This window comes from Oryctolagus cuniculus, chromosome 9 (assembly GCF_051225735.1).
Source record: "Oryctolagus cuniculus isolate XC-2025 breed Fujian yellow rabbit chromosome 9, ASM5122573v1, whole genome shotgun sequence".
NCBI lineage: Eukaryota > Metazoa > Chordata > Mammalia > Lagomorpha > Leporidae > Oryctolagus > Oryctolagus cuniculus.
This window is the reverse complement of record NC_142875.1, coordinates 105,154,506-105,182,250: the sequence shown is the minus strand read 5'-3', so window position 1 is coordinate 105,182,250 and position 27,745 is coordinate 105,154,506. Positions and strand designations below refer to the sequence as shown.

The 27,745-nt window shown below is 41.2% G+C and overlaps 1 protein-coding gene across 14 annotated transcripts in view; it reads right to left on the bottom strand.

Annotated features, from left to right (window-relative positions):
- The window catches only part of FERRY3 (FERRY endosomal RAB5 effector complex subunit 3), a 46,474-nt gene extending 18,851 nt beyond the window's left edge, over positions 1-27,623 (bottom strand). The window contains exons 1-10 of one of the 14 annotated variants that reach the window (XM_051850209.2): positions 27,440-27,560; positions 25,508-25,598; positions 24,058-24,252; positions 20,442-20,616; positions 15,428-15,609; positions 10,051-10,150; positions 9,835-9,956; positions 4,214-4,320; positions 3,675-3,872; positions 2,018-2,146 (exon numbers count right to left, since the gene is read on the bottom strand). In XM_051850209.2, the coding sequence (XP_051706169.1) occupies positions 2,018-2,146; positions 3,675-3,872; positions 4,214-4,320; positions 9,835-9,956; positions 10,051-10,150; positions 15,428-15,609; positions 20,442-20,616; positions 24,058-24,164 (1,120 nt within the window). In that variant the 5' untranslated portion in view covers positions 24,165-24,252; positions 25,508-25,598; positions 27,440-27,560. Of the gene's footprint in view, positions 1-2,017; positions 2,147-3,674; positions 3,873-4,213; positions 4,321-9,834; positions 9,957-10,050; positions 10,151-15,427; positions 15,610-20,441; positions 20,617-24,057; positions 24,253-25,507; positions 25,599-27,224 lie in introns of all 14 variants that reach the window. The other 13 variants (XM_008259689.5, XM_089303759.1, XM_051850211.3 and 10 more) reach the window with 13 other exon arrangements.
- Positions 27,624-27,745: the final 122 nt, after the last annotated feature.

The window sequence follows — 27,745 nt, the reverse complement described above, 5'->3', positions numbered from 1 at the left end:
GGATCAGCCCAGCTCCAGCCACTGCAGCCATTTGGGGAGTGAATCAGTGGATGGAAGACCTCTCTCTGTCTCTACCTCTCTCTGTAACTCTGCCTTTCAAATAAATAAAATAAATCTTTAAAACAAAACCAAACAATTGATTTTGAGATAATACAACATCTTCTTTGAAACACTGGAGTTGCATAAAAGAAAAAAAAGGTATTCAAAGTACAGGAAGCAGATTTAAAGGTCTGAGAAGCCCAAAAGTTAAAACTTCCCATATTTTATCTCCTGAACACCACTACAAAGTTTTTATTTAAAAATATATACTGTGCATTCATTCAAGCCAGGCAAGAGCATGTATTATGATTTTAGTCTGTGATATTACATGAAATGTCAAGGGCCTGCATTATGGCACAGTGGGTTAAATCACCATGTGTGACACTGTCTGGCATCCCATATCAGAATGCTGGTTCTAGTACCAGCTGCTTCGCTTCCAGTGCACTACCCTGCTAATGTGCCTGGGAAGTCAGCAGAGGATGGCCTAAGTGCTTGGGTCCTGGCCGTCCATGATGGAGACCCAGATAGAGTTTTGGGCTCCTGGCTGTAGCCTGGCCCAGCCCTAGCTATTGTAGCCATTTGGAGAGTCAATCAAGTCTGTTCCTCCAGCTCCCTCTGTGGCTCTGGCTTTCAAATAAATAAATCTTTAAAAAATATATGAAGTGTCAGAAAAATACTGAAACATTTTAAAAGAATATAACCCTGATATTCAGCTCATAACTAAAACAACTTACAGTAACAATTTAATTGCTTTTTAAGCTTTCATTTTCAATTTAAGAAAATCTGAATTTGAGTTTTTTTTAAATCTAAGTCTTTTCCTTTAACTCTCTTTCCATGTGTAGATTCAAAGTTTTGTTTTTTTTTTTTTTTTTTTTTGACAGGCAGAGTGGATAGTGAGAGAGAGAGACACAGAGAGAAAGGTCTTCCTTTTGCCATTGGTTCACCCTCCAATGGCCGCCACGGCTGGCGCACCACGCTGATCCAAAGGCAGGAGCCAGGTGCTTCTCCTGGTCTCCCATGGGGTGCAGGGCCCAAGCACTTGGGCCATCCTCCACTGCCTTCCCGGGCCACAGCAGAGAGCTGGCCTGGAAGAGGGGCAACCGGGAAAGAATCCGGTGCCCCGACCGGGACTAGAACCCGGTGTGCCGACGCTGCTAGGTGGAGGATTAGCCTAGTGAGCCGCGGCGCCGGCCAGATTCAAAGTTTTTGAAGAAAGATGCCAAGAACTGTCTCTACATTTTAAAACCATTTCACAGTATATCCATTTCTAAATAAACAAACAAGTAAGTAAATAAAACTGTCTTGATCCAGCCATCCCATCTTTATGTATAATATTCAAAGGAACTGAAATTAGTATCTTGAAGGGTATCTTCATTTCACCATTCATAATAGCCAAGATATGAAAACAATGTAAGTGTTCATCAATGGATGACTGGATAAAGAAAATAAATTTTTTTCAACTCACAGATAGAATTTCTTATGAGGAACACTTGGGGTCCCAAGTACTTCAGATAAGGAATGCTCAATGTGTAATTAGCAAGATGTTATATTGTGAATAAACATATAAAAAGCAGTCATTCAAAGACATAGCGATTAAAAAAAACCAACTCATGTAACTGACTTTATACTACTCAAGTCAAGCAAAGATGGAACACAGAAAGAGCATGTATTTAACGCTGCTTTTTACAATTTGGATCAAAAGATCACCAACCTTCCACAGAGTGCCTGTTTCTACTGTAACTACAGTACTGAAATTTTAAAATAATTTTCACTGAGAATCTTGACAAAAATTATCCCAAAAAAAGAAAATTAAGGACAGGATTCAACCTTATGACGATTTTAAGTTTTGTTCTTAATTTCCTTCTTCCAATTTCTGGAAATAAAATATGATTTTAATGACCCATAAGCCATTCACTCTAGTGATTATGGACAGAATATACTAAGAGGGAAATATTTTATAAACTGGAGTTTTACTGACCATGTGATTCTTTCAGCTTACTCCTGCGCTGGGTTCTGGCATAAAGGACCACCTGTTGGACAACTTCCAGTTGCTCTTCAATCCGGGGGAAATGGAAGTCAGTACACTCTTGGCAAACTGTGGCAAAATCTAAGGAACCCAGAACATTTACAAACTTATAAGTGTGAACTATCAAACATGTAGTTTTTTCTTACAAACAGAGATATAGGAAAAATAGAAAATAAAACTCAAAGTATGATTTCTTACATCTATCCTTTCAATAGTAATGCTTTAAGTTAGGGCATTGTAATTTTGCTTTTATCAGAAACTTAACCTCTCAACTACTCAAGAGTAAACAATTAATAGACAATACATTTTAATGCAAGGTCAATATAATCCAAATGTTTAAATAACAGATACTTTGATCATAATATATCCCTAAAAGTGCTACAACATACAAGAAGGCAAGTAAATTCTACTCAGGCTTTTTTCAAAGACAGGTTTAATTTCAATACCTTAGATATAATAAAAAATGTATAAATAATCATAAAAGTGCTTCACTAAGAGGGAAGGCAGAATTTTGCCTAGCATATTTAAGAGGTAGTTTATTAGAAAAAAAAGAAAAATGCATGAACTAAAATTCACTGAGCCAGAATCTGCTTCTAAATTGAAAAGTATATTTATATGTTGATTACTTTTTCCTTATACTGACATAAGAACCTTATAGAATGGATTTTGTAATACAACAGAAATTTAAGAAAAATTAAATATTATGAAACACACTAAAAATGCTTAAGTATGAAATAGCTATGGCGGATACAACTATTTTTGGTCTACTTGAATACTTGGAGTGATTAAATTTTTTTCAGTTTTTCCATACTTCTTTTATTTGTAAGAATGGCATCAGGAGGATAAATTTTATTTTATTTTATTTTATTTTATTTTATTTTATTTTATTTTATTTTATTTTTTTAATTTTTTTGACAGGCAGGAGTGGACAGTGAGAGAGAGAGACAGAGAGAAAGGTCTTCCTTTGCCATTGGTTCACCCTCCAATAGCCGCCACGGCTGGCGCACCACGCTGATCCGAAGGCAGGAGCCAGGTGCTTCTCCTGGTCTCCCATGGGGTGCAGGGCCCAAGCACTTGGGCCATCCTCCACTGCCTTCCCGGGCCACAGCAGAGAGCAGGCCTGGAAGAGGGGCAACCGGGACAGAATCCGGCGCCCCGACCGGGACTAGAACCCGGTGTGCTGGCGCCGCAAGGCGGAGGATTAGCCTAGTGAGCCGTGGCGCCGGCCAGGATAAATTTAAGGAAATAAATATGAATAATGTGGGGGCTGTTGCTGTGGCTCAGTGGTTTAAAGCTGTGGCCTGCAGCTCTGGCATCCCATATGGGCACCAGTTCGAGTCTCAGTTGCTCTACTTTGGATCTAGCTTCCTGCTAATGAGCCTGGGGAAGCAGCAGAGGATGGCCCAAGTATTTGGGCTCCTGTACCCACGTGAGACCTGGATGAAGCTCCTGGCTCCTGGCTTAGGCCTGTCTCAGCCCTGGTTGTTGCAGTGATTTGGGGAGTAAACCAGTGGATGGAAGATTTCTATCTGTCTCTCTTTCTCTCTCTGTAACTCTACCTCTAATAGATACATAAATATTTAAAAAAATACATATAATGTTAACTTACCTCTTTTAATACCACTGTAAGAATTAATTCGATTATCTACTAGTAAAACCAGGCCACAAAGAGACGTGGAATAAAGTGATAGCGCTGTCTGAAGCCGATGGAGTTTCACACCACTTCGATGATTTCTTTTATGTTTACAGAAGTCCAGCATATCTGCTCTGAGCAATCTCAAATTATGCATGGTCTTCAGCTGGGCTCCTGGGGGTAAGCAACAGTCCCAGAAAGATACTTAAACTTCTGCAAAAATTCAGTACAATAGCATGCAAGTCTATGGCAAGAACACAGATAAATCTGTGCTACACATAATAATTAAAGATCGGCCTTATAACTTCCCATTTTAATAGCAATTATCAATTTATCTATCTACAAAAAAAGATATGTAAACTAAAATGGGGAACTTAAAGCCAACAAACTATAGGCTTTGTTGGAACAAAAGGTAAAAAGACATGGGTACACTCAGATGCTAGGGATTTTTCCATTATAACATAAATCAGAAGATTTTACCATAAATTAAAACTTTAAAAAATGAATACACTTACCTAAATGAATGGTGAAACTTTCTTCTAGTTTTCTTTGTTCCTCATAAATCCTTCCAATTGTTTCTGCTGATTCTCTGAACTGACTTGGCTGAACTTTAATTTCTTCACTGGAATTAATGAAATTATTGATATGCTTTGTTTGCATGTTTGTGAAAAACTTTTCTTGAAGGAAAGCAAGATTTTTAGTAAAATGAGAGAAAAATGAAGTTTGAAAGTAGTACTTAATAGATTCCTAAACTTATCCTTAATCCATGGTGACAAGTAAGACTATAAGTAACAAGATTCTAAAATTCCTACTCGTTCTTTCAGTTCCCCACAGTAGATAATGCAGAGTATTCGTTTTAGTAGTTACATTATAAATCATTAGATTACTATATAATATTTTTAGTGGCCTAAGAGAATGATTATATAAAATGACTAACATATTACTTTAAAATCAGTTATATGTGCTATAAAATATGTAATATATAACTATACCAGGGCTAGCTCTAGGCAAAATCAGAAAAGAAGTGAAATTATAACAAGGAGAATTTAGGCTGGCGCCGCGGCTCAATAGGCTAATCCTCCACCTTGTGGCACTGGCACACCGGGTTCTAGTCCCGGTCGGGGCGCCGGATTCTGTCCCGGTTGCCCCTCTTCCAGGCCAGCTCTCTGCTGTGGCCAGGGAGTGCAGTAGAGGATGGCCCAAGTGCTTGGGCCCTGCACCCCATGGGAGACCCGGATAAGCACCTGGCTCCTGCCTTCGGATCAGCGCAGGGTGCCGGCCGCAGTGCGCCAGCCGCGGCGGCCATTGGAGGGTGAACCAATGGCAAAGGAAGACCTTTCTCTCTGTCTCTCTCTCTCACTGTCCACTCTGCCTGTCCAAAAAAAAAAAAAAAATTAAAAAAAGGAGAATTTAAAAAGTTAAATAAAATAAATGGAAAAAAAGGATGATTTCTATTTTGATGTATATGCATCCTCTATTTTTACCACTCCCTCCTCCCCCTTTTTTTTTTTTTTACCACTAACACTCTCCTCCCACTAAATGACTTCTCAGTTTATTTTGCTCTTTATATTTCCTGTAAAGGTCTCCCCAGAGGAGTCAAAACCATACAACTATTCAATTCAGATTTCATGGTATGCTGAAGATAATAAACTGTAACAGTCATCCATTCCACTGACTACATTTTGGAGAGGTGAATCCAAACAGCCTCTTTAGTTTCACTAACTGGCTTCATTAGTGATATGATAAATTTAAACTTAAAAATAAATTTATATTAATAAAACGTCCTCATGTTAGGATGTAGTCAGCCTCAGGAGAATACTGTTCCCACATAACAAAAAGAAAAAGCCAGATAATTACTAATTCAGGATTTTTCTGGAGCCCAAAAGAGGTTCGAGGTAATAAAGGCAACAGAGTAAATGGAATTCCAATGGGGACACCCCCCCTCCAAGAACGGATAGGACCCACAAAGTTTCATCTCTGTCATAGCGTGGTTGAAACAGGTTGCTGTTGTACAAGGGGATAAGAAGAAATGTTAACATTTTAATGGATTCTTAAAGGCCAAACATGGACTAGTCTGTCAATTTAGAGTAGTTAGTATCACAGATGCATCACTGGCAAAATCTTTTCTGGTGGCATCCACCAGGTGTTTCCAAGAAAAGATTTGTGAAGAAGGCAAGAGAGTTCTCTTGGGGCCACAGGCAGAACTGCTGTGTATGCCTCATATTTGGGGCCTAGATGTGGCTTGCCCAAGACAACAGAGCTGCACGATAGCTAGACAATGTGACCCGTCTAAAACCAAGTAACAAGCAGTCGTTACCGGGAGGATGAGAAACAGCAGAGAAGGAGACTCCATCTGCAGCAGGCATGCCAAGGCTGCTGGAAGCTGCAGATGGAGAAGAGTGACAGAGAAAACCCTCTGGAAACCCACATCTCACTCTAAGTACCAAGGAGCATCAGAGAGTAGATAATGAAGCCCGAGGTATCCTGAAGGTATGGATAGACATACCAAAACCAAGTTCAGCTCAAGTGCTGCAAAAATCTGTACAACTGTCACATTACTGGCCTATTCCTCTCTGGATACAAATAACATCTCAGACTCTTCTAATACCACAATTCCAGAACTTAGTTAAAAACAGAAGGAAGAAGGAAGTTGGAGAAAAAAAGGAGAGAGGGAAGAAACAGGAAAAGAGAGAAGGAAGAAAGGAAGGAGGGAAGGAAGGAAGGACGGACAAAGAAGGACAAGAGGGGAAGAGATATTCGAAAAGGAAAAAAACCTGACAAGATCAAGAGATAAGGTAGTCAAGAGAAAGAGACTTTAAGGTGACTGATGTGGACTTCAAGAAACGGACTTCCAAACAGCTATTAAAATGCTGAAAGATCTAGTGGAAAAGGCAAGCAACTCTGCTGCTGATCTGGCTCCTTGCTAATGCTCCTGAGAAGCAGTAGGTGATGGCCCAAGTTCTTGGGTACCTGAAACCCATGTGAGACATTTGATGGAGTTCCTGGCTTCCAGCTTCAGTCTGGTCCAGTCCCAGTGGTTGTAGGTATTTGGGGAGTGAACTAGTGGATGAAAGATCTCCCTCCCTCCCCTTCTCTCTCTCCCTCTATCATTCTTTCAAAAAAAAAAAAAAAAAAGACAAACAAATAAGTAAATCTATCTTACAACAAGTGAACCCCAAGATAAACTAGGGACTTCAGATGGTTATGATTACCAGCGCCCATATAGGATGAACTGTGGTGTAGCAGGGTAAGCGGCCGTCTGCAGCACTGCCATCCAATATGGGTACCGGTTTGAGTCCTGGCTACTCCATTTCTGATCCAGCTTCCTGCTAATGTGCCTGGGAAATCAGTGGAAGATGGCCCAAGTGTTTGGGCCCCTGCACCCACATGGGAGACCTGGATGAAGCTCTTGGCTCCTGGCTTTGGCCTGGCCCAGCCCCAGTTGTTGTAGTCATTTGGGGAGTGAACCAGCGTATAGAAAACCTCTCTCTCTTTCTTTCCTCTCTAACTCTGCCTTTCAAATAAATAAAATAAATCTTAAAAAAAGAAATAAAAAACACATGTCTATATATAAAGGCCTCTACATGAATGTTTATAACAGCTTATTTTTTTTATAATTACCCAAATCTAGAAATAGCTCAACTGTCCATCACCAAGTCAATAGACAGACAAAGGTGTAACAGAGTAGTAAAAAGAACCACTGACACATGGAACATCATCAACTGAATCTCAAAAGTACCATGCCAAGCTAAATAAGCAGATGCAAACTGCTAGAGCCAGTTTCATTCCATTTATATAATATTTTGAGAAAAGCAAACTTCAGGGACAGAAATCTGACAGGTTGACAGGGGCTGGGCAAGGCAAAAGTGGATTGACTGTGGAATATAAAAAAGAAATGCTGAATCTTGATTGTGGTGATAATTTGTAACCAAGTTTGTCAAAATTCATCAAGCAATATAACTAAGGCATATTTTGCATAATATAGTTTGTCCTGCAATATATCTGACTTTAAAAAAGACAAAGCAAAAAACAAACCAATAAAAACAAAATGTCTGTTATCAGTCTCATATGGGGTTTTGTATACAGCCGTGCTGAACATAGGCTTCCACTGCTCATGGAAAACACATCAAAATGGAAAGCAAAAAAAGTCACTGCAAAACATTCGTTCATAATAATATTTGGTTTTTAAAAGAAGTAGCCACTTCTTTGGAATAACTTTCTAAAACTATAGTAGCAAAGTGAGAGATAACTTTTGTAAAAGGGGCTTTCTCAGCTTCCTTAAGTCAGTGACTTTCTTTTTTGACTGCTCCATACAGCATATTCTTTACATTCTGGCTCAATACACACATTCATTTATAGAAAGATTCATGCATGATGCAGTCTAGTATTGTTTTATCCTGTCCTGTCCTATCCTATCCTATCCTATCCTATCCTATCCTATCCTATCCTATCCTATCCTATCCTATCATTTTATTGTTCTTTCTAAAGATTGGTTGTAGAGTAAAGGATCTAGAATGGTCCCTAGCATGCTGCAAACAACAGTTTGTAGAAAATACTAAGGCAGGGGCTGGCACTGTGTCGCAGCAAGTTAAAGCCCTGGCCTAAAGTGCCGGCATCCCATATGGCTGCCGGTTCTAGTCCCAGCTGCTCCTCTTCCGATCCAGCTCTCTGCTATGGCCTGGGATTAGCAGTAGAAGATGGCCCAAGTTCTTGGGCCCCTGCACCCATGTGGGAGACTTGGAAGAAGCTCCTGGCTCCTGGCTTTGGATTGGCACAGCTCCGGCCGTTGGGGCCATCTGGGAAGTGAACCAGCGGATGGAAGACCTCTCTCCCACTGTCTCTATCTCTCTCTGTAACTCTTTCAAATAAAATAAATTAAAAAAAAAAGTTAAAAAGAGGCAATTGAAAGGTTACATTATTTAGATAAAAGGTGATATAGATCAAATGAGGAGTTTAACAACAATCCACTCACCCGCCCCATAAATATTTGCTGACCATGCATAAATGCCAGCATCAAGAGCTAAATACTTTAGAAGGAGCTGGGGAGGCAGAGGTAAAAACCCAGACATTCCAGACATGATTCTTACTTTCAAGGCAAGTCTAATGGAAAGGATCAAATTACACAAATAAAATGCCACTTTAAAAATGTTTAGAACATATACTAGTATACCCTGCAAATAGGTCTACTACACCGTACTCATTGTTATTTGTAATTGAATACACTTTATGATTTAAAAGAAAATAGAAATTCTCAATAATACACATATATATCCAGGAAGTAATATAAGCACGGTCACATTCCAAGGCAATATGCAAAATACTATGTATTCAACTCATATGGTGTCATACAGGTTATGAATTACAACAAATCCTCTATACTATTCTCTACCTCCTACCTGTTTCTCTTATTGTACATATCACTCTATATAGTATTATTTTATTTGCAGAGAGAAAGGTCTTCCTTCCTTTGGTTCACCCCTCAAATGGCCACTATGGCCAGCGCATGGCAGCCAGCTCACCGTGCCGATCCAAAGCCAGGAGCCAGGTGCTTCCTCCTGGTCTCCATGCGGGTGCAGGGCGCAAGCACTCGGGCCATCCTCCACTGCCTTCCCGGGCCACAGCAGAGAGCTGGACTGGAAGAGGAGCAACCGGGACAGAATCTGGTGCCCCAACTGGGACTAGAACCCGGGGTGCCGGTGCTGCAGGCGGAGGATTAGCCTAGTGAACCGCGGCGACGGCCCCCATTCTCTTTCTAGAATATAAGCTCCACATGGGGAAGTATCATTTTTGTTTTTCTGCTTAGAGAATGTTTGGTGTTCCACTTATATTTATTGCACTGAACAGACACCAATTGAAAGAACTAAGAGATGATACTTAGGTGTTTAGGTATGCATATCTAAGAGATTTATACAGCTGAAGTTCTAGGGAGGGATTTTAAAGTAACCAAACCCCTCCCATCAAAATAATCCACATAAAACCAGTAAGAGGAAAGGTGTTAAAAGAAGCATACGATTATTTAGAATTTTAATTGGAAACTTAGAAATATACTCAACTAAGAAGGTTCAATTTTTCAATAACTACACTATTATTTACATGGACTTTTATATGAATAAGAGCAAAACATGACTGATTCTACCTGAGGGAGCTGTTGTTGGGGTTTTTTAGGTCTTGGTGAAGTTTTATCACCCATTCCTGATACTCTTGTTTTTGGATGGCAGTTGACTGTTTTAACTCATTTGACCATTTATTCTCTAAGTCCTAAAAGAGACAATGTGACAAATGATTAACCGTTTCACAAAAATAAATAAAAGAAAATGCACTGTGTATCTACAAGTCACTGCATGTCACTTACTTGCTGGGATTCAAAATGCTGAGCAGCCAGCGAATTCACATCTTGATCTGTGAGTGATTTTCCCAGTTCTTGCATCACCTTTTCCATTTCAATACCTTGTCTAAAAAATAAACAAGCAAATCAGACATATTTATCAAACTTTCCAAGTATAGGACCACTTCAGAGCTGTTGAACAATCCCTACAAAGTAAAACTAAAACTTTTATTTTCTAGGCATTATAATACCTGGAAAGCACTTGGAACTCTTAGAAGTGGAGACATGGAGATGACAATGATGTCATATAACATCAACATTTGTACAGCTAAATTTTTAAAAAAGATTTTATTGAGATTTAATGCTATAACGAGTACTCAAACAATATATTTCACTTTGTGTTTCTATGGGGGTGCAAACTGTTGAAATCTTTACTTAATGCATACTAAACTGATCTTCTGTAAAAAAAAAAAAAAAAGAAATTATCAATTCCCAACTTGACTCTCACTGGGATTAAACATGACAATAGGTCTGATCTGATTTCATCATCATTTAAAAAAATCATCTATTATTTTTCACTTTATGTTAATGTGTGGGAGCAAACTGTTGAATCCTTACTTAATGTATACTAAGCTGATCTTCTGTATATTAAGATAATCGAAAATGAATCTTGATGTGAATGGAAGGGGAGAGGGAGTGGGAAAGGGGAGGGTTGTGGGTGGGAGGGACGGTATGGGGGGGAAGCCATTGTAATCCATAAGTCGTACTTTGGAAATTTATATTCATTAAATAAAAGTTAAAAAAAAAAGATTTTATTTATTTGAAAGCCAGAGTTACAGAGAGAGAGGGAGAATGAAGGAGAGAGAGCAAGAAACCTTCTATCTTCTGGCTCACCTCCCCAATGGCTGCAATGACCAGGGCTGGTCTCCCATGTGGGTGGCAGAGGCCCAAGGATTTGGGACCATCTTCTGCTGCTTTCCCATGTGCATTAGCAGGTAGCTGGATCAAAAGTGGAGCAGCCAAGACTTGAATCTGTACTCATTTGAGATGCTGGCATTATTAGTGGCAGCTTACCCTGCTGCAACATGCTGGCCCCCATATAGCTACATTTTAATCAAAATTTAATGCATAAATGAAAACAGTCATAATCTAAGTGACCTTCCAAATATTATAGCTAATATTTAAAAGTCCAGACCTATTTTCATCTGCAAATTTCCTCAAAGATACTCTGCAACTATAGCTTAAATAGATTTTCACCTTATTTGTATATGAAGTGACTTAAACTTATGAATATTAGTTTATGTTATATCCAGAAATTGTCAGTTTGGTTCTGTAAGTCAAATTGTTACAAATCCCTACAAAATAATTTTTGATGATGGAAAGGAAAAGAATTAAGTGCTAGGGGCTGGTGTTGTAGTACAGTGGGTTAAGTTTAAAGTCAAAAAATGACCTTTACAGAGGAATGTATAGTCTGACATATGCTATTGTCCTTCATTCTTCATTTATCCCAAAAAATAATATGCAGAAATTTAAATTAGTTTTCTCTACAGGAAGAGCTAATTAATGATGTGAAAAGTACAGATAATGATTATTTAGGGAGGAACAGGTGTAGTGACTAGGAAGGCTTGAGGGAGACTTCTGCAATATTCTGCAAATATTCTATGTCTTGACCTAGGTGACGGTTACATGTACGTTCTTACTTTGTGAAAACTGACCTGGACACCCACAGTTTGTTGCCTTTTCTGTATGAAAAAGTTCATTTAAAAATTAAAAATTATGTTCTAATATAAATGTATGCAAAAAGTTTGTTCTAAAATATATTTCAAACAAACTGGGGAAGAATAAAATGCAGACAAAGACTAAAAGAATTTTACTATCATTCTAGTTAAAACTTAATTGTTCTTAAAAGTGAATTTTTATTTGTAGCAAAGATGTTCATATATACAAAAAATGAAATAGATTCATACAAGTTATATACACATTTCTAAATACACCTTCTGAGCTTAAATATTCAGTACCACTTAATCCACTTAGTTCTAATATGGATGATTCTGCTAACTGTTTAATAACTACCACAGCTCAGGTGAAGATTACTGTTGCAAGTGAAATTTTGACTTACAAATTGAAATTACTGCTAAACACTTATAAATAAAAACAGATATAAATATATATTAATATTGTACATTACACATGTTCCCTCTAGTGGATAAAAAGTATCATTGCCATTTTTAAATTTAAAGAAAATTTTAGAATCTGGTTTTCTGGTTTGCTGAAAAAAGCAAATTTCTTGCGTGAAAGAAAAAAAAGACAAATTAAGAATCCAACAAATAAAGTTTCATGAACATTTAATGTGTCCAAAATGCAAGTAGCTAAAAGACACAGTTAAAGATATAAATATTTCTTCTGATTAAGGCCAAAGCAAATTTTATTGTATTTCAGATGAAATACTGGTATAGGTCGGCTCAGTATATCAGACTTGGCAACTGGTTTACCTTGAAAACACTTAGAGAAAAAAGAACATTATATTATGCTGATGCTATGACAAGAAACTGTCCTTTAAAGATGTAAAATGGCATTAAGATGGAAGGAGAAAGAAGAAAAGGTGTCACTTGTGGTCATGAATTACATAAGCAAATTAACCACCAAAATTCCGAGTCAGCATTCATGGACACCTGTGAATTTCACTACCTTGAGGAATGATAACCTTTGCAGTAAATAGTTCCTGCCTGAAGAATATAGCTCATTTTTTCTTGTCAAACTAATAAGTCAGACATATGAAAAATAAATTACAAAAATCTTTTAAAAATAGATGCATTTGTAAATTATTTATATGTCTGGATATGGGGGGAAAAGGCAAATCTCCACCAAGAAATTTGGCTGAAGGACACTTACAAACCAAAACAAATCCCTACAAAACAATTTTTGATAATAGAAAGAGAAAGAATTAAGTGCTAGGGGCTGCTGCTGTGGTACAGTGAGTCAAATGATGGCTTGTGACGCCAATCCCCAGATGCTCTACTTCCAATCCAGCTTCCTGCTAATGTACCTGGGGAAGCAATAGAAGACAGGCCCAAGTACTGGGGCCCCTGCCACCCACGTGGGAGACCTGGATGGAGTTCCAGGCTCCTGGCTTTGGCTTGGTCCAGCCTCAGTTGTTGCAGACATTTGGAGAGTGAATCAGGAGATAGAAGATCACTTTCTCTCTCTGTCTCTCCCTTTCTCTGTCATTCTACATTTCAAATAAATAAAATAAGTCTTTTTTTTTAAAAAAAGAATTAAGTGCTGATAAATGCAGATAATTAGTTAATTCAGTTTTCTAATAGGTGAACAGTCAGAAGGAACAGGAATCTTTCTCTGATTTAGCAAAAGAACCATTATAGACTTGGAGTTTTCTAAAAGTAGGGAGTAGGCTGCAAAGTCTACTCCAACTTAGAGAAGTTCACCAGCTGATGAAAGTACTGGTAAAGGAAGTCCAGGTAGCCGAGATGGGCATTTATCTACACACTCAAGTAGGCAGAATGGAGTGCAAGGCTCAGAAAACCTGAGATCAGAGAACAGGTTCAGAACGAATTGAAGGTTAAATTATTTGAAGCCTAGTAGGAAAATAAAACAAATGAAATTTAATAGAAAGTACTTAAGTCTACAAAAGTATTTATTCACATATTTTTAAGAATCTAGTTTTTCATTTTCTTTTTTTTAAAAATACTTTCACAATTTTATTTGTCACATAAAAAAGAATAGAAACAAGGGGCTGGTGCTGTGGCGCAGTAGGTTAATCCTCTGCCTGTGGCACCCGCATTCCAGATGGGTGCCAGTTCTAGTCCCGGCTACTCCTCTTCCAATCCAGCTCTCTGCAATGGCCTGGGAATGCAGTAGAAGATGGCCCAAGTCCTTGGGCCCCTGTGCCACATGGGAGACCGGGAAGAAGCTCCTGGCTCCTGATCGGCGCAGCTCCAGCTGTTGCGGCCATTTGGGGAGTGAACCAACAGACAGAAGACCTTTCTGTCTGTCTCTCCCTCTCACTTTCTGTAACTCTACCTCTCAAATAAATAAAAAAAGAATAGAAACAAAATCAAGTTTTTATTTTCCTCCTGGACACAGCTTCAAGACACAGAAACTATCTCAATACAGCTGGTCAACAACTCAAACCTGTAGGAGTGCCAACCTCTCACAATACCACGTACTTTGTGAAACAGACTGTTCTAACATTTAACAATAAATGGTGGTTAATAATTTTGGAGTCAAAAAAAAGGGCCGACGCCACGGCTCAATAGGCTAATCCTCCGCCTGCAGCGCCAGCACACGGGGTTCTAATCCCGGTCGGGGTGCCGGATTCTGTCCCGGTTGCCCCTCTTCCAGGCCAGCTCTCTGCTATGGCCTGGGAGTGCAGTGGAGGATGGCCCAAGTGCTTGGGCCCTGCACCTCATGGGAGACCAGGAGAAGCACCTGGCTCCTGCCTTCGGATCAGCGTGATGCGCAGGCCACAGCGCGCCGGCTGCGGCGGCCATTGGAGGGTGAACCAATGGCAAAGGAAGACCTTTCTCTCTGTCTCTCTCTCTCTCACTGTCCACTCTGCCTGTCAAAAAAAAAATTTTGTTTTTGGAGTCAGACTTCCTGAGTTTCAAATTCCAGCTTCCAATGGACTAGCTAACTTATTTATCCAAAGTTTCCTCATCTGCAGTAGAAACAGGATTACAGGAAAGATCAAATGAGACAGGGCACCCGCAGCAGTCCACACAGCACCTGGAACAAAGCCAGCCTTCAACAGTGGCCATCTAGTCGCTCTATCTGAGATGAGACAAGACTACGTAACGGCAGCATAATTTATCTAGGCTAATTGCTTGAGAAGTTCTCTAATCCCATGAGGACCCTCCCAGCTGAAATGACACTTTTTTTTTTTTTTTTTTTTGACAGGCAGAGTGGACAGTGAGAGAGAGAGACAGAGAGAAAGGTCTTCCTTTGCCGTTGGTTCACCCTCCAATGGCCGCCACGGCCGGCGCGCTGCGGCCGGCGCACAGCGCTGATCCGATGGCAGGAGCCAGGAGCCAGGTGCTTTTCCTGGTCTCCCATGGGGTGCAGGGCCCAAGCACCTGGGCCATCCTCCACTGCACTCCCTGGCCATAGCAGAGAGCTGGCCTGGAAGAGGGGCAACCGGGACAGAATCCGGCGCCCCGACCGGGACTAGAACCCGGTGTGCCGGCGCCGCAAGGCGGAGGATTAGCCTAGTGAGCCGCGGCGCCGGCTTGAAATGACACATTTAAAAGTGCAAGGAAGTTAGGTTCTAATACTAAAGAACTTTTTGTATCTTACCCTTTAATTTTATAATAAATTAAAACAAGTTATTCTGTAACCCATCACCTTTGACAACATAACACTGAGTTATAATGCAAGAAATTTGAAATACCTCTCTCTTAATTTTTTTAGTTCCACATCTCTTTCACCAATTAGTTCTGAGATGCTAACAAAATAATTGTGTTCCAGATTTAGGAGTGTTTCAGAGGCAGGAGAGTGAATGAGGTCGTGGTACACGTCTGCAAAATCTTCATCCCAGCTGGGCTCTTCCGGCCTTGCATGCTCCAATGTTGTCTGCAGAATGATACACAAGCATTTTAAATTATGACACGGCATTTTTATTTAACATACTAGCAGAAAATATGTATGTTGTGATTCCATTTTTGTATGTCAAACAAGGACAGAAAGACTATTTATACATATGTATATTTGATATATGGGATGGTCTGTGTACAGAAAAAAATTGGGTGGAATATAAAGTAAGTTAATATAAGTTACCCAGGGACAGGGGTGAGGCAGAAGTATTAATGTGGAGGAAGAACAGAACTGCTCACAATTAAAAAAATAAGTATGCTATTATGCTATTTCTTTTTTTGAAAAATTTTTTTATGACAGGCAGAGTGAGACAGTGAGAGAGAGAGACAGAGGGAAAGGTTTTCCTTCTGTTGGTTCATGCCCCAAATGGCTGCCATGGCTAGTGCACTGCGCCAATCTGAAGCCAGGAGCCAGGTGCTTCCTCCTGGTCTCCCATGTGGGTGCAGAGCCCAAGCACTTGGGCCATCTTCCACTGCCCTCCCGGGCCACAGCAGAGAGCTGGACTGGAAGAGGAGCAACCAGGACAGAATCCGGCACCACGACCGAGACTAGAACCCAGTGTGCCGGCGCCGCAGGCGGAGTATTAGCCAAGTGAGCCACAGCGCCGGCTTATTATGCTATTTCTATGAAATAACACACGCACACACACACACACACAGAGACATACAAACAAAGGGATGATCCACAAAATGCTAATGGTGCCTATTTAGGGACAGTGGACAATGGGAATTCTGATGATCTTTATTTTCTTTATATTCTAACATATAACACAATCAATTTCACATACAAATCACATAATCAGAAAAACTTTTCCTTATAAAAAATTTACTGCTGAAAAGTGTTTACAGGTTATATGATAGAATTTTTTAAAGGTTTATTTATTTATTTATTTGAAAGAGCCATAGAGGGGCCGGCGCTGTGGTGCAACAGGATGAAGCCTTGGCCTGAGGCACTGGCATCCCTGATGGGCACTGGTTCTAGTCCTGGCTGCTCCTCTACCGATCCACCTCTCTGCTGTGGCCTGGGAAAGCAGTGGAAGATGGCCCAGATCCTTTGGCCCCTGCACCCACGTGGGAGACCTGGAAGATGCTCCTGGCTTCTGGCTCCTGCCTTTGGATCGGCGCAGCTCCAGCCACTGTGGCCATCTTGGGGGTGAACCAGCAGATGGAAGATCTCTTTCTCTCTGTCTCTACTTCTTTCTGTAACCCTGTCTTTCAAATAAATAAAATAAATCTTTAATAAAAAAAAAGAAAGAAAGAGCCATAGAAAGAGGGAGAGGTAGAGACAAAGAGAACTTCCATCTACTGTTTCACTCCCCCAGTAGCCAAAACCAGGGCTGTCCAGGAAAAGGCCAGGAGCCAGGAACTCCATCCTGGTTTCCCATATGGATGGCAGGGGCCCAGGAACTTGGGCCACATTCGGCCGCCTTCCCACACACATTTGTAGGAAGCTGGATTGGAAGTGGAGTAGCCAGGACTCAAATCAGCACTCCAGTATGAGATGCTGGTGTTGTAAGCAGTGGCTTAATCCACTGTACCACAATACTGGCTTTAGTACATGAAGGAATTTCAAAACATTTAAAGTATGTTTATTTGGGTGTGAAAAATTTTGAAACCACACAGTGCTTTTTCATCAGATGTATACCCCACAAACTTTTTGAAGACCCCTTGTATACCTAGAAATGAAGTTACCTGGGGATGGCATCATGGTGTAGTAGGTAAAGCTGTAGCCTGCAGTGCCAGCATCCCAAATGGGTGCCAGTTCGAGTCCTGGCTGCTCCACTTACAATCCAGCTCCCTGCTAATGTGCCTGGGGAAGCAGTGGAGGACGGCCCAAGCACCTGGGCCCTTGTACCCACGTAAGAGATCCAGAAGAAGCTACTGGCTCCTGGCTTCGGATTGGCTCAGCTCTGGACATTGCAGCCATTTGGCGAGTGAACCAGCAGATGGAAGATCTTTCTTTCTCTCTCCCTCTGCCTCTAGGTAACTCTGCCTTTCAAATAAATAAATAAATCTTAAAAAAACAAAACTGAGGTTATCTTGGCATCTTGGAGAGTGAACCAGGGGATGAGAGTACTCTCTCTGTCTCCCTGCCTCTCAAATAACTGAAAATAAAGAAACTAAACAACATAGTATTAAAAATAAAAGCTTCAGCATCAACTTTATGGCTTTCCTCTCTGCCCCACATCCTGTCAACAACCTGGGTCACTTGGATGTCCACGTGGACAACCTAGCCAATGGACTGCCTTCTTTCTTTCCTGAACTCAGATCTTCAGTAAGTTCTCCATGCTACCTCAGCCACCTACTCAGTATCCTCCCTAGGAACAGGTCAAGTCTCTGTGTAAACCTCCAGCAAGACTTCTCAATGACTCCTAGGCAACTGGTTCTCAAACCTCATCAGAACCTCCACAAACTCTCCCACCTTATCATTTCTTATCAGCCATCAGCTCCTGCCTAGCTCCACTTCCTTCCTTATGGGACAACATCCTGCCAATATCCTCATTTCCCTTGATTGATGTTTTTTTCTCTTATCCACTTACCAAAAACCCTAAACTTCATCTTTTTCTCTATGTCTACAGATAGGTTGTAGAGAACTGCAGCAGAAAAAAACTACAAAACACCACAGTTTATGGTGGCAAACTGATGTCACTCCACCATTACCCTTCAAAGATGTCTGACAATTCTGACAATTCAGGAAAGCAGAGAGTGAGGTCCAAGAGCTCCATGCTTTTTATCTGCTTCCAAAAGGGGAGTGGTTACGTAGTCTGATTGACAGGTGGGTGTACAGGTAAAGTCAGGTAGGGACATGAGATCATGAAAAGGGGGTGGTCTTCCAGTGTATGAGTCTAATTGGTTTAATCCTATCTGCCTGCCGAGATCATGACTGTCCCTCGCTCTCTGTAACTCTGCCTGTAACTCTGTAACTCCTTACTCAGTTATCTCCGTAAACACCCAATTATATCATTACCCAACCCCACCTCATTTCAACAATCTGCCTTTCCTATTTCTCAGAGAAAGCTGAAACAATGAGAGAATACGGTCCACTTCTTGCTACTAAATTAGTAAAACTTCCTGAATTTATATCCAACCTTTCTCAATTCTCTTCTGCTATAATGGAAGAAGCTAAGCTAAGATTAATTCTTGGGTCTGGTGAAGTGTTGTAGTAGGTTAAGCAATGCCTGTAGTGCTGGCATACTATATAGGTGCTGGTTCGAGTCCTGGCTGCTCCACTTCCAATCTAACTCTCTGCTATGGCCTGGGAAAGCATTAGAAGATGGCTCAAGTCCTTGGGCCCCTGTACCCATGTGGTAGATCTGGAAGAAGCTCCTAGCTCCTGGCTCCTGGCTTCAGATAGGCACAGCTCCAGCTGCTGCAGCCATCTGGGGAATGAACCAGTGGACAGAGGACCTCTTTTCCTCCTCCCTCCTCCTCCCTCCCTCCCTCTCTCTCTCTCTCTCTCTCTCTCTCTCTGCCTCTGCCTTTGCCTCTCTAAAACTCTGCTTTTCAAATAAATAAATGAATCTTAAAAAAATAGAATAAAATAAATAAAAAATGATTAATTCTCCACTTTAGTTTTAGACTCAATCCCTCACAGTCTTCAACTGTACCATATTAAAGACAAAAACAAACCTCTGTTCCTTGGTGGGCATGTAGCAAGTACCCCATCTTTCTCCTTTCTACAGCCAGACTTCCTGAATTATCTATACTCATTCTTCCTATTTCCACATACCCACACATTCTTAGGATCATTGAAATCTAGTTTCTGCACCCACCATTCCATGGAAATTGACCCTAATCCCACCACAGATAGTATTACTTGATAAACAAAATTGATGTTTTTGAATCTTTATTTTGCATCTTACACCTGGTGACCTCTTGGCATTCTATCATAGTCTATTTGGTAATGTTCTTTTTTAATAAATAAAATAGTGATGAGTTTTACAATCACGGCATCTTAGACTCTATGAAAGAGGGTATATATTTAGACAGAAGAATAATGATATTATATAAACAATAATAACAATGAAGATAAGTGAATGGATGAAAGTAACCAGAAGTTTAAAATAAATTACTGTTGCTGGTTTAGGGTTGCTGGATAAAACAGAGGACATCTGGTTAAATTAGAATTTCAGAAAAGCATGATTTGTGGAGCATACTTATACTAAAAAACTTCATTTGTCTGAAATTCTAATCTAACTTAGTGTTCTGTGTTTTTAGTGAATAAATTTGGTGATCTGTGCTGGCTACAAAGACAAAGGTAGCCTCCCACTTTACACGGGTGTTACCTCAGACGCACGCTGTCTCAGCTGCTCACCCTGATCTAGGAAGGAGGCACAGAAGCTCCAACCTGGATTGTCCATTACTGGTATGTGGAGAAAAAAGATTCCATTACCATTGAGTATTATCTTAACTATTAAAAAATCCTCATCCAGGGGCCAGTGCTGTAGTGTAGTGGGTAAAGCCACTGCCTGCAGTGCCAGTATCCCATATGGGTGCCAGTTAGATTTCCGGCTGCTCCACTTCTGATCCAGCTCTCTGTTACGGCCTGGGAAAGCAGTGGAAGATGGCCCAAGTTCTTGGACTCCTGCACCTGCATGGGAGACCCAGAAGAAGCTCCTGGCTCCTGGCTTCAGAATGGCCCAGCCATCTGAGAAGTGGACCAACGGATGGAAGACCTCTCTCTCTGCCTCTGCCTCTCTGTAACTCTGCCTTTAAAATAAATAAATAACTCTTTAAGAAAAAAAAAAAAACAACAACCCTCATCCAAGCCCAGAATACCCTTGAAATGTCCAGTCTGACCCATGTGCTCACCTCAGCGTAAGCTCTGGCCCACACACTTGCCAGCTGGTGCAAGTCCACTTCCCCTGACTTCACAGCTTCCAGGGAGGCTTCCGCCTCTTTGTCATATTCTCTCAGGGATTCTTCCTCTATAAACTGGCTCAGAGCTTCTTTTAGGTCTGTCACAGGGTCAACAAAGCCATCGTTACTGAAATCCAGAAATAAGTAGAGGACATTTTACCTAGCTAAGCAATCCAATATGAAATTTCGTTTTGTTAAGATTATACTCATAGAAGAATCTCTAGATAATATAAGATCCGCTTATGGGATCATTTAACTAATTTCACAACTATTTTTCCTTACTCTTGTAAGTTATCACATGGAGAAAGGTCAAAATTCTTTACTCTTATGTATAACCTGATTCTAATTAAGCAATGTTTTTTCTTTGATATATATTTTATTTAAGTTATACAAGTTTCATATATTTCCTTTATACTGTTACAGGAACATAGTGGTACTCCCCCACCCTCCCTCCCACTCACGCTCCAAACCTTTCTTCTCCTTCCTCTCATATTACACTCTTAATTTTTGCAATGATCTTCTTTTTTGTACACTTAATGCTCATATAGTTAACACTACCCTAAGTAAAAGAGTTCAACAAATAGTACAAAGAGAAAACAAAACAAAACAAAACAAAACACAGTTCCTCAATGAAAGAGACAAGGGCTATAAACCATCATTGATTATCAAAATATCTATTTCATTTCAATACATTTCAGGTACTCTATTCATCGCCTCCGATCAGGGAAAACACATGATATCTGTCTTTTGGGGACTGGCTTATTTCACTAAGCATAATGGTTTCCAGTTGTGACCATCTTGTTGCAAAAGACAGGATTTCATTCTTTATTTTACAGCTGAGTAGTATTCCATGGTGTATATCTACCATAATTTCTTTATCTAGTCATCAGTTGATGGCTAATTAAGTAATGTTAATATCTAAGTCTGATACTTCAGTTTAAAACTCAGTAGGTACAAGCACATAAAGGAAAACCTACAGATTTTGAGGGTACAAGCACATAAAGGAAAATCTATAGATTTTGAGAGTCTGTATTGAAGTGAAAGAGTTTCCTGTATAACTCTAAAGGGTGTGTTGCCACATCTTTTGATTTTGCGTGAGAAACTGACCAGCATATTAAAATGTATTTAATTCAAATGATCTATGATTTCAATCTCAGAGGCACTTCTTCGAGATCATATATAATGGAAAGAGCACTGAAACAGAAGTCCTAATTCCTGGGTTCTGGCCTTGGCTCTGTCACTACCTCTCTTGACTTTGGATAAGTAAGTAGTTCACAACTTTCCATGTACAGCAATCAGATCCCCTAGAGGGATTTAACATTTGGAGGTTTTTTTTTTTTTTTTTGACAGGCAGAGTGGACAGTGAGAGAGAGAGAGAGAAAGAGAGAGAGAGAGAGAGAGAGAGAGAGAGAGAAAGGTCTTCCTTTACAATTGGTTTACCCTCCAATGGCCGCTGTGGCCAGTGCGCTGCGGCTGGCACACCTCGCTGATCCGAAGCCAGGAGCCAGGTGCTTCTCCTGGTCTCCCATGCAGGTGCAGAGCTCAAGGACTTAGGCCATCCTCCACTGCACTCCCTGGCCACAGCAGAGAGCTGGCCTGGAAGAGGAGCAACCAGGACAGAATCCAGCGCCCCGGGCTACAGCAGAGAGCTGGACTGGAAAAGGAGCAACCGGGACAGAATCCGCCGCCTGACCAGGACTAGAACCCAGTGTGCCGGCGCCGGAGGTGGAGGATTAGCCTAGTGAGCCGTGGTGCCAACCAACACTTGGTGTTTTTTAAAACAGAGTGCAAGGGGCTGGCACTGTGGTATAGCAGGTAAAGCCACAATCTGCAGTGCCAGCATCCCATTTGGGTAGCGGTTTGAGTCCCGGCTGCTCCTCTTCTGATGTAGCTCTTTGCTACGGCCTGGGAAAGCAGTAGAAGCTGGCCCAAGTCCTTGGGCCCCTGTGCTGGTGTGGGAGACCTGGAAGAAGCACCTGGCTCCTGGCTTCGGATCAGCCCAGCTCCAGCCGTTGTGGCCATCTGGAGAGTGAACCAGAGGATGGAAGACTTTCTCTCTCTGTCTCTCCTTCTCTCTCTGTGTAACTCTGACTTTCAAATAAATAAATAAATCTTTAAAAAAAAAATACCAGAATGCAGTGCCACCCCCAGACTGAGCTGGAATGAGAAGGGATTCAGAACTGGCAGTTCTTCCTTTTTGTTTTTGTTTCTTCTTAAAGATTATTTATTTATTTGAAAGGCACAATTACGGAAACAGAAAGGGAGAGATAGACCTTCCGCCCACTGGTTCACCTCCCAGATGACCATAACTGCCAGTGCTGGGCCACATGGAAGCAAGGAGCCAGAGTTTCATCTGGATCTCCCAAGGGGGTGGTAGGGGCCCAAACACTTGAGCCATCTTCCTTTGCTTTCCCCAGGCCATTAGCATGGAGCTGGATTGGAAGTGGAGCAACCAGGACAGGAACTGGCATCCACACAGGATGCTGGCATTGCAGGCGACAGCTTTACCCACTCACCACAACACTGGCCCCAGAACTGGCACTTCTGACAGGTTCTCAGATGATACTGTTTCTGCTGATGAGGGGACCACATTTTGAGAACTCCTGCCTCAGGTGAACAATTTAACCTCTTCATGATCTAGCTCCCTTCTTTGTATGGTGTGATAATCCTAGAAAGTTTCTAGGTTCCCTTCTAACTTTCTATAATCCAACATATTCTCAATTTAAAATTTTTCCTAGTCTGTGAGATAGAACACAGACCTTTCAAAATGGTTTACCACAGATTGCTTTACAGAAATAATTTCGGAAAGCAAAGACATACTCTTCCATGTCATCTCAGAAACTGATGACCAGACCATTGAAAAGTCAACCAATTTAACAATAAAATTCTATTACGATTAAATTAGTCAGAACTGAAATGTCTCAAGAATCCACCCAACTAAATTCAGAGGTTAAGAGTTTCAATCTAGACTTTGTAGCTCATTTTTCATTATGTAATTTTTATCCTCAGTTGCTTTATAAAGACCTACAAGGGTTAGAGGGAAAACACTCAATAAAACAAAGGTCTGGGGAACCTTTCTTGTTCATAGAAGCAGTTGAACAATTCATATTTCATGGCTCTTTCTAATGTTTCTTAGAAGTAAGCTTTTTTTTTTTTTTTTTTTTTTTTGACAGGCAGAGTGGACAGTGAGAGAGATAGAGAGAAAGGTCTTCCTTTTGCCGTTGGTTCACCCTCCAATGGCCGCTGCAGCCGGCGCACCGCGCTGATCTGATGGCAGGAGCCAGGTGCTTCTCCTGGTCTCCCATGGGGTGCAGGGCCCAAGCACTTGGGCCATCCTCCACTGCACTCCCTGGCCACAGCAGAGAGCTGGCCTGGAAGAGGGGCAACCGGGACAGAATCCGGCGCCCCGACCAGGACTAGAACCCGGTGTGCCGGCGCCACAAGGTGGAGGATTAGCTTAGTGAGCCGCAGCGTCGGCCAGGAGTAAGCTTTCTAACAGGAAATGTCTAATGAAAGAGACTATAGGAAAATAATAACATGGCATTAATTAAAGAAACCCAGTCCTCACCATTTTCTACAAAGCACGGCAGATTGTGCAACGGCATCAGACGCCCATGCAGATGACTGACGTTCTCTTGAACTGGAAATTGGAGGGGCACCTTCAGTTCTAAGCATTCTCGTCCTACTTTGAATTTATACACGAATTCCCTTTCTTTGTGGCACACTCTTTCTCTGTTTTTCTTCATAGTCTTTGCCAGGACTTCTATAAATTAACAAAAAAAAGCAATGGGTTATAAATACATAAAAGAACCACCATGTTTCATTATTGCTACATCAATTCTAAGACAACGTTTTACCACTGGTAGATTTTATATGTGGGGCTCTGACCCAATTATCCTAGTTTTTTCCAAGTGCTTATGCCTGTATTTTCATCTTTGTGATAAAAACAAAGTTCTTCCTCTTCTTCTTTTTAATAAAAACACTGTTTCTTTCAAACTTCATTTAAGAAAAAAACATGCCCATAACTTACTTTGTATTCTTAAGTAGAGTGCTCAATACTATGGAAGGAACATGGAGAGGAAAGCAAAGAGGATTGTTAGGAAGAGGTGCAGGGGTGAGGCAGACACCAAGCTTATGAAAATATGGTGAAAACAAAGTCCAAGAAATGAATCCCTGATCTTGAGGGTCTTAGAGCTGTGGTCTTGAGATCTGATTGGTAAAGGGCAGGTAAGAAAGTGCTAGAAAGACTTCCACATAGGAGAGTAATGAGTAGGAGATATTCAGAAAAACAAAGTACAGGATGCCTTCCACAAGGCAAACTGGACACTGTTCAGAAAGACAACCTAGGTAAAGGGAGTAAGATCCAACACCAATTACAGATGTAGTCATCAGCCTCCGAGCGGGACTCCCTGTGGCTAGGCATTCTTCCATCAAATCAGCTCTCAACTATTTTCTACAGTGAACTCACAGTCATCTTTCTAAAAAAAATTAAATACAGTCATCTCATCACATTGCTCATCTACTTAAAATCTTTCAATGACATTCCATTGCTCTCAGGATAAAATCCAAACTCCTTAACCCAGCAGACAATGTCCCTCCCCGAATCTCCAAACTCTTCTCCCACCATCTGCAGCCCTCTTCTCCAACACACAGATTCACAGACTTTATGTGCCAGCCACATTCAACTTCTGTCAACACCAAACTTCCCTTTCCACTCCCAGCTTTCGGACTTTTCCTTTAGAGCACTTTCACTCATCTTATTTCTCTTGGACAACAAACAGTTATTCTTCAGGTTTCAGCTCAGACAGCCCCCAAGAAGCCTTCTTCAACTTTCTAAAGCTGTATAGGGTCCCCATTATAGGCTCTCATAGTATGAGCCTGTGAGTATCGGAATCATGGCTCCTACGGTACTCTATTTCTCATGCTTGCTAGAACCATATATTTCCAGTGGAAGGAATTCTTTCTTCTTCTATTTCATGTGCCAGGCAGGCTGTTGGAAATATAATGGTTATACATACTTGCTGAATTGTACAATGTTTTGATTTTCTGGTTCTCACTGGGAGAAACGAAGTTAACAATTATTCGTATTTTTCTTTAAGAAGAGGTCACCTGAAATATAAAAATAACTCAGACAAAGGAGTTTTTGAGGGAGGCATTTGATGAATTATCCAGACTATATTTTCAAATATGCATACATAAAATTTTTAAGTAAAAATGTAAAAATTTTGTCTATTTCATACTAATACAAAGAATGAGTATGTATGTTTTACTCACAGAATGGGTTCACCCCCATTTATTAAATATAAAGCAATGGAAATATGTACAACAATTCTATAAAACTGACAGTAGCTACCAACAGTAGCCAGTATGTTCAATGATGCAGAAACTCCATTCCAGGGGCCAGCATTGTGGCACAGAAGGTTAAGCTGCCACTTGTGTCACTGGCATCCCATACTGGAGTGCCTGTAAGAGTCCCAGCTGCTCCACTTCTGATCTAGCTACCTGCTAATGCACCCAGGAAGGTAGTGGAGGATGGTCCAAGTACTTAGGTACCTGCCACCCACGTGGCGGTCCAGATAGAGTTCCTGGCTCCTGGTTTTGGCCTGGTCCAGACCTAGCTATTGCAGCCATTCATTGAATGAACCAGAAGATAGAAGGTGTCTCTGTCTCCCTCCTTCTGTCATTCTGCCTGTCAAATAAATAAATAATAAACCTTAAAAGGCAAGGTGGGGGTGACAGAGAAGGAGAGAAAACACTTTCTTATACTGAAGAAATAGATTTTACCTCTGGGAAATGTAAATTCTCAAAGATGATGCAACACGTGAAAACACAATTTTTAAAAAGTTAAAATGTATGATTCTATTAAGTGCAATGTACATGTACTGAAAAGTAAGGGTCTTACATTAAAAATCTTTCTGATGGTTAAAACTGAAAGCTGACTAATGTGCAGAATCCAGAGCTATGTGCCATCAGAAGTTCTGAGCTCAGCCAGTGAGGGGAGAATATGATACAAAAAGATAACATCCCACTGACTTCATGTGTAGCATCAGCACCACCACCTGGTCTGGATTAATTAAGCAGCCAAACAGAACTCCCTGTGGCCAGTGGAAACACAACCCCACCTCTCCATATTTTAGATTCCCTCCACTTAAAACCCCGCCCTACCTCCTCCCAACACTCCTTGACCTGGCATCCAAGGCCCCCCGCAGGATCTAACCCCTACCGACAACTCCAGCTTCGTATGAACCAGGGTGCACACGGACCCCAGGCAAATGTTTACTGACAAAGGGCAGTGTCGCGATCGGAGAACAGGTCCCTGACTGTCATTCAAGGAGTTCAAATTCTGACTCCACCGTTCGGTCGCCGTCTCAACAACTATCAGTTGGAGATAATGTCATGTACCTCGCAGATCTGTTACACGAGTCAAACAACGAACACAAAGCATCCGACCAACGTAAGATCAATACGCGGAAGGCAGTAACAATAAAATACACTAGGAACACATCAGCAAAAAATCCGCAGGTTACTAATTGAATACTCACAAGAAAATCAGAGCAGCAAAAGAACACTGCTGCTGGGCATTGAAATTTGCAGAAATAAGGGCTTTTGGTCTGACTAGTTCAGAAGCATTGCTTTCGGTACCAATCATTAGCTCCGGCTTCAGCCGATTCAACGTTTAGACACCTGTTCCAAAACGCACATTTTAGTTACGTCTGTCTACCTTGAAGCCCTTACCTCACTTTTTAGCAGCCGTGATATCATAGAAGATACAAAATTGGAATAGAAGGCGGGCCAGACTCAGCTCACATAAGCCCAAGAGCGGAGTCTGCGGCTCGGGTCGGTCAAGGAACGAGATGGCAGCCTGCCCGGCCCAGGGGCTCCAGCCAACGGAGGGAACAGAGTTTCAGTCGGAAAGGTATTCCTAGCTTTTGGCTGAGGGCTCACCTCACCTAATTCCGAAGCGGCTCGCTCACTCCGAGCTGTCAGAGAGCCTGGGCACCAGAAACGTCAGCTGACTTACTCTTGTTTTTATAGCCAGCAGATCCGCCACGGCAGATTCACTCACGTCTGTTCCATTTCTCTGGCACTTTGCAGAAGAATCCTCAGTCCAAGTCCCCTTTTGTTCCAGTATTCTCAGGTTTAATCATTTGAAAGGTGCAATAATGTGTATTTCTACCGTTACTGTGCATATCAGAAAGAGCGCAGGAGCCCCTCAGCGTGACGAAAGTGCTGAGGGAATACACAAACTCGGTTCC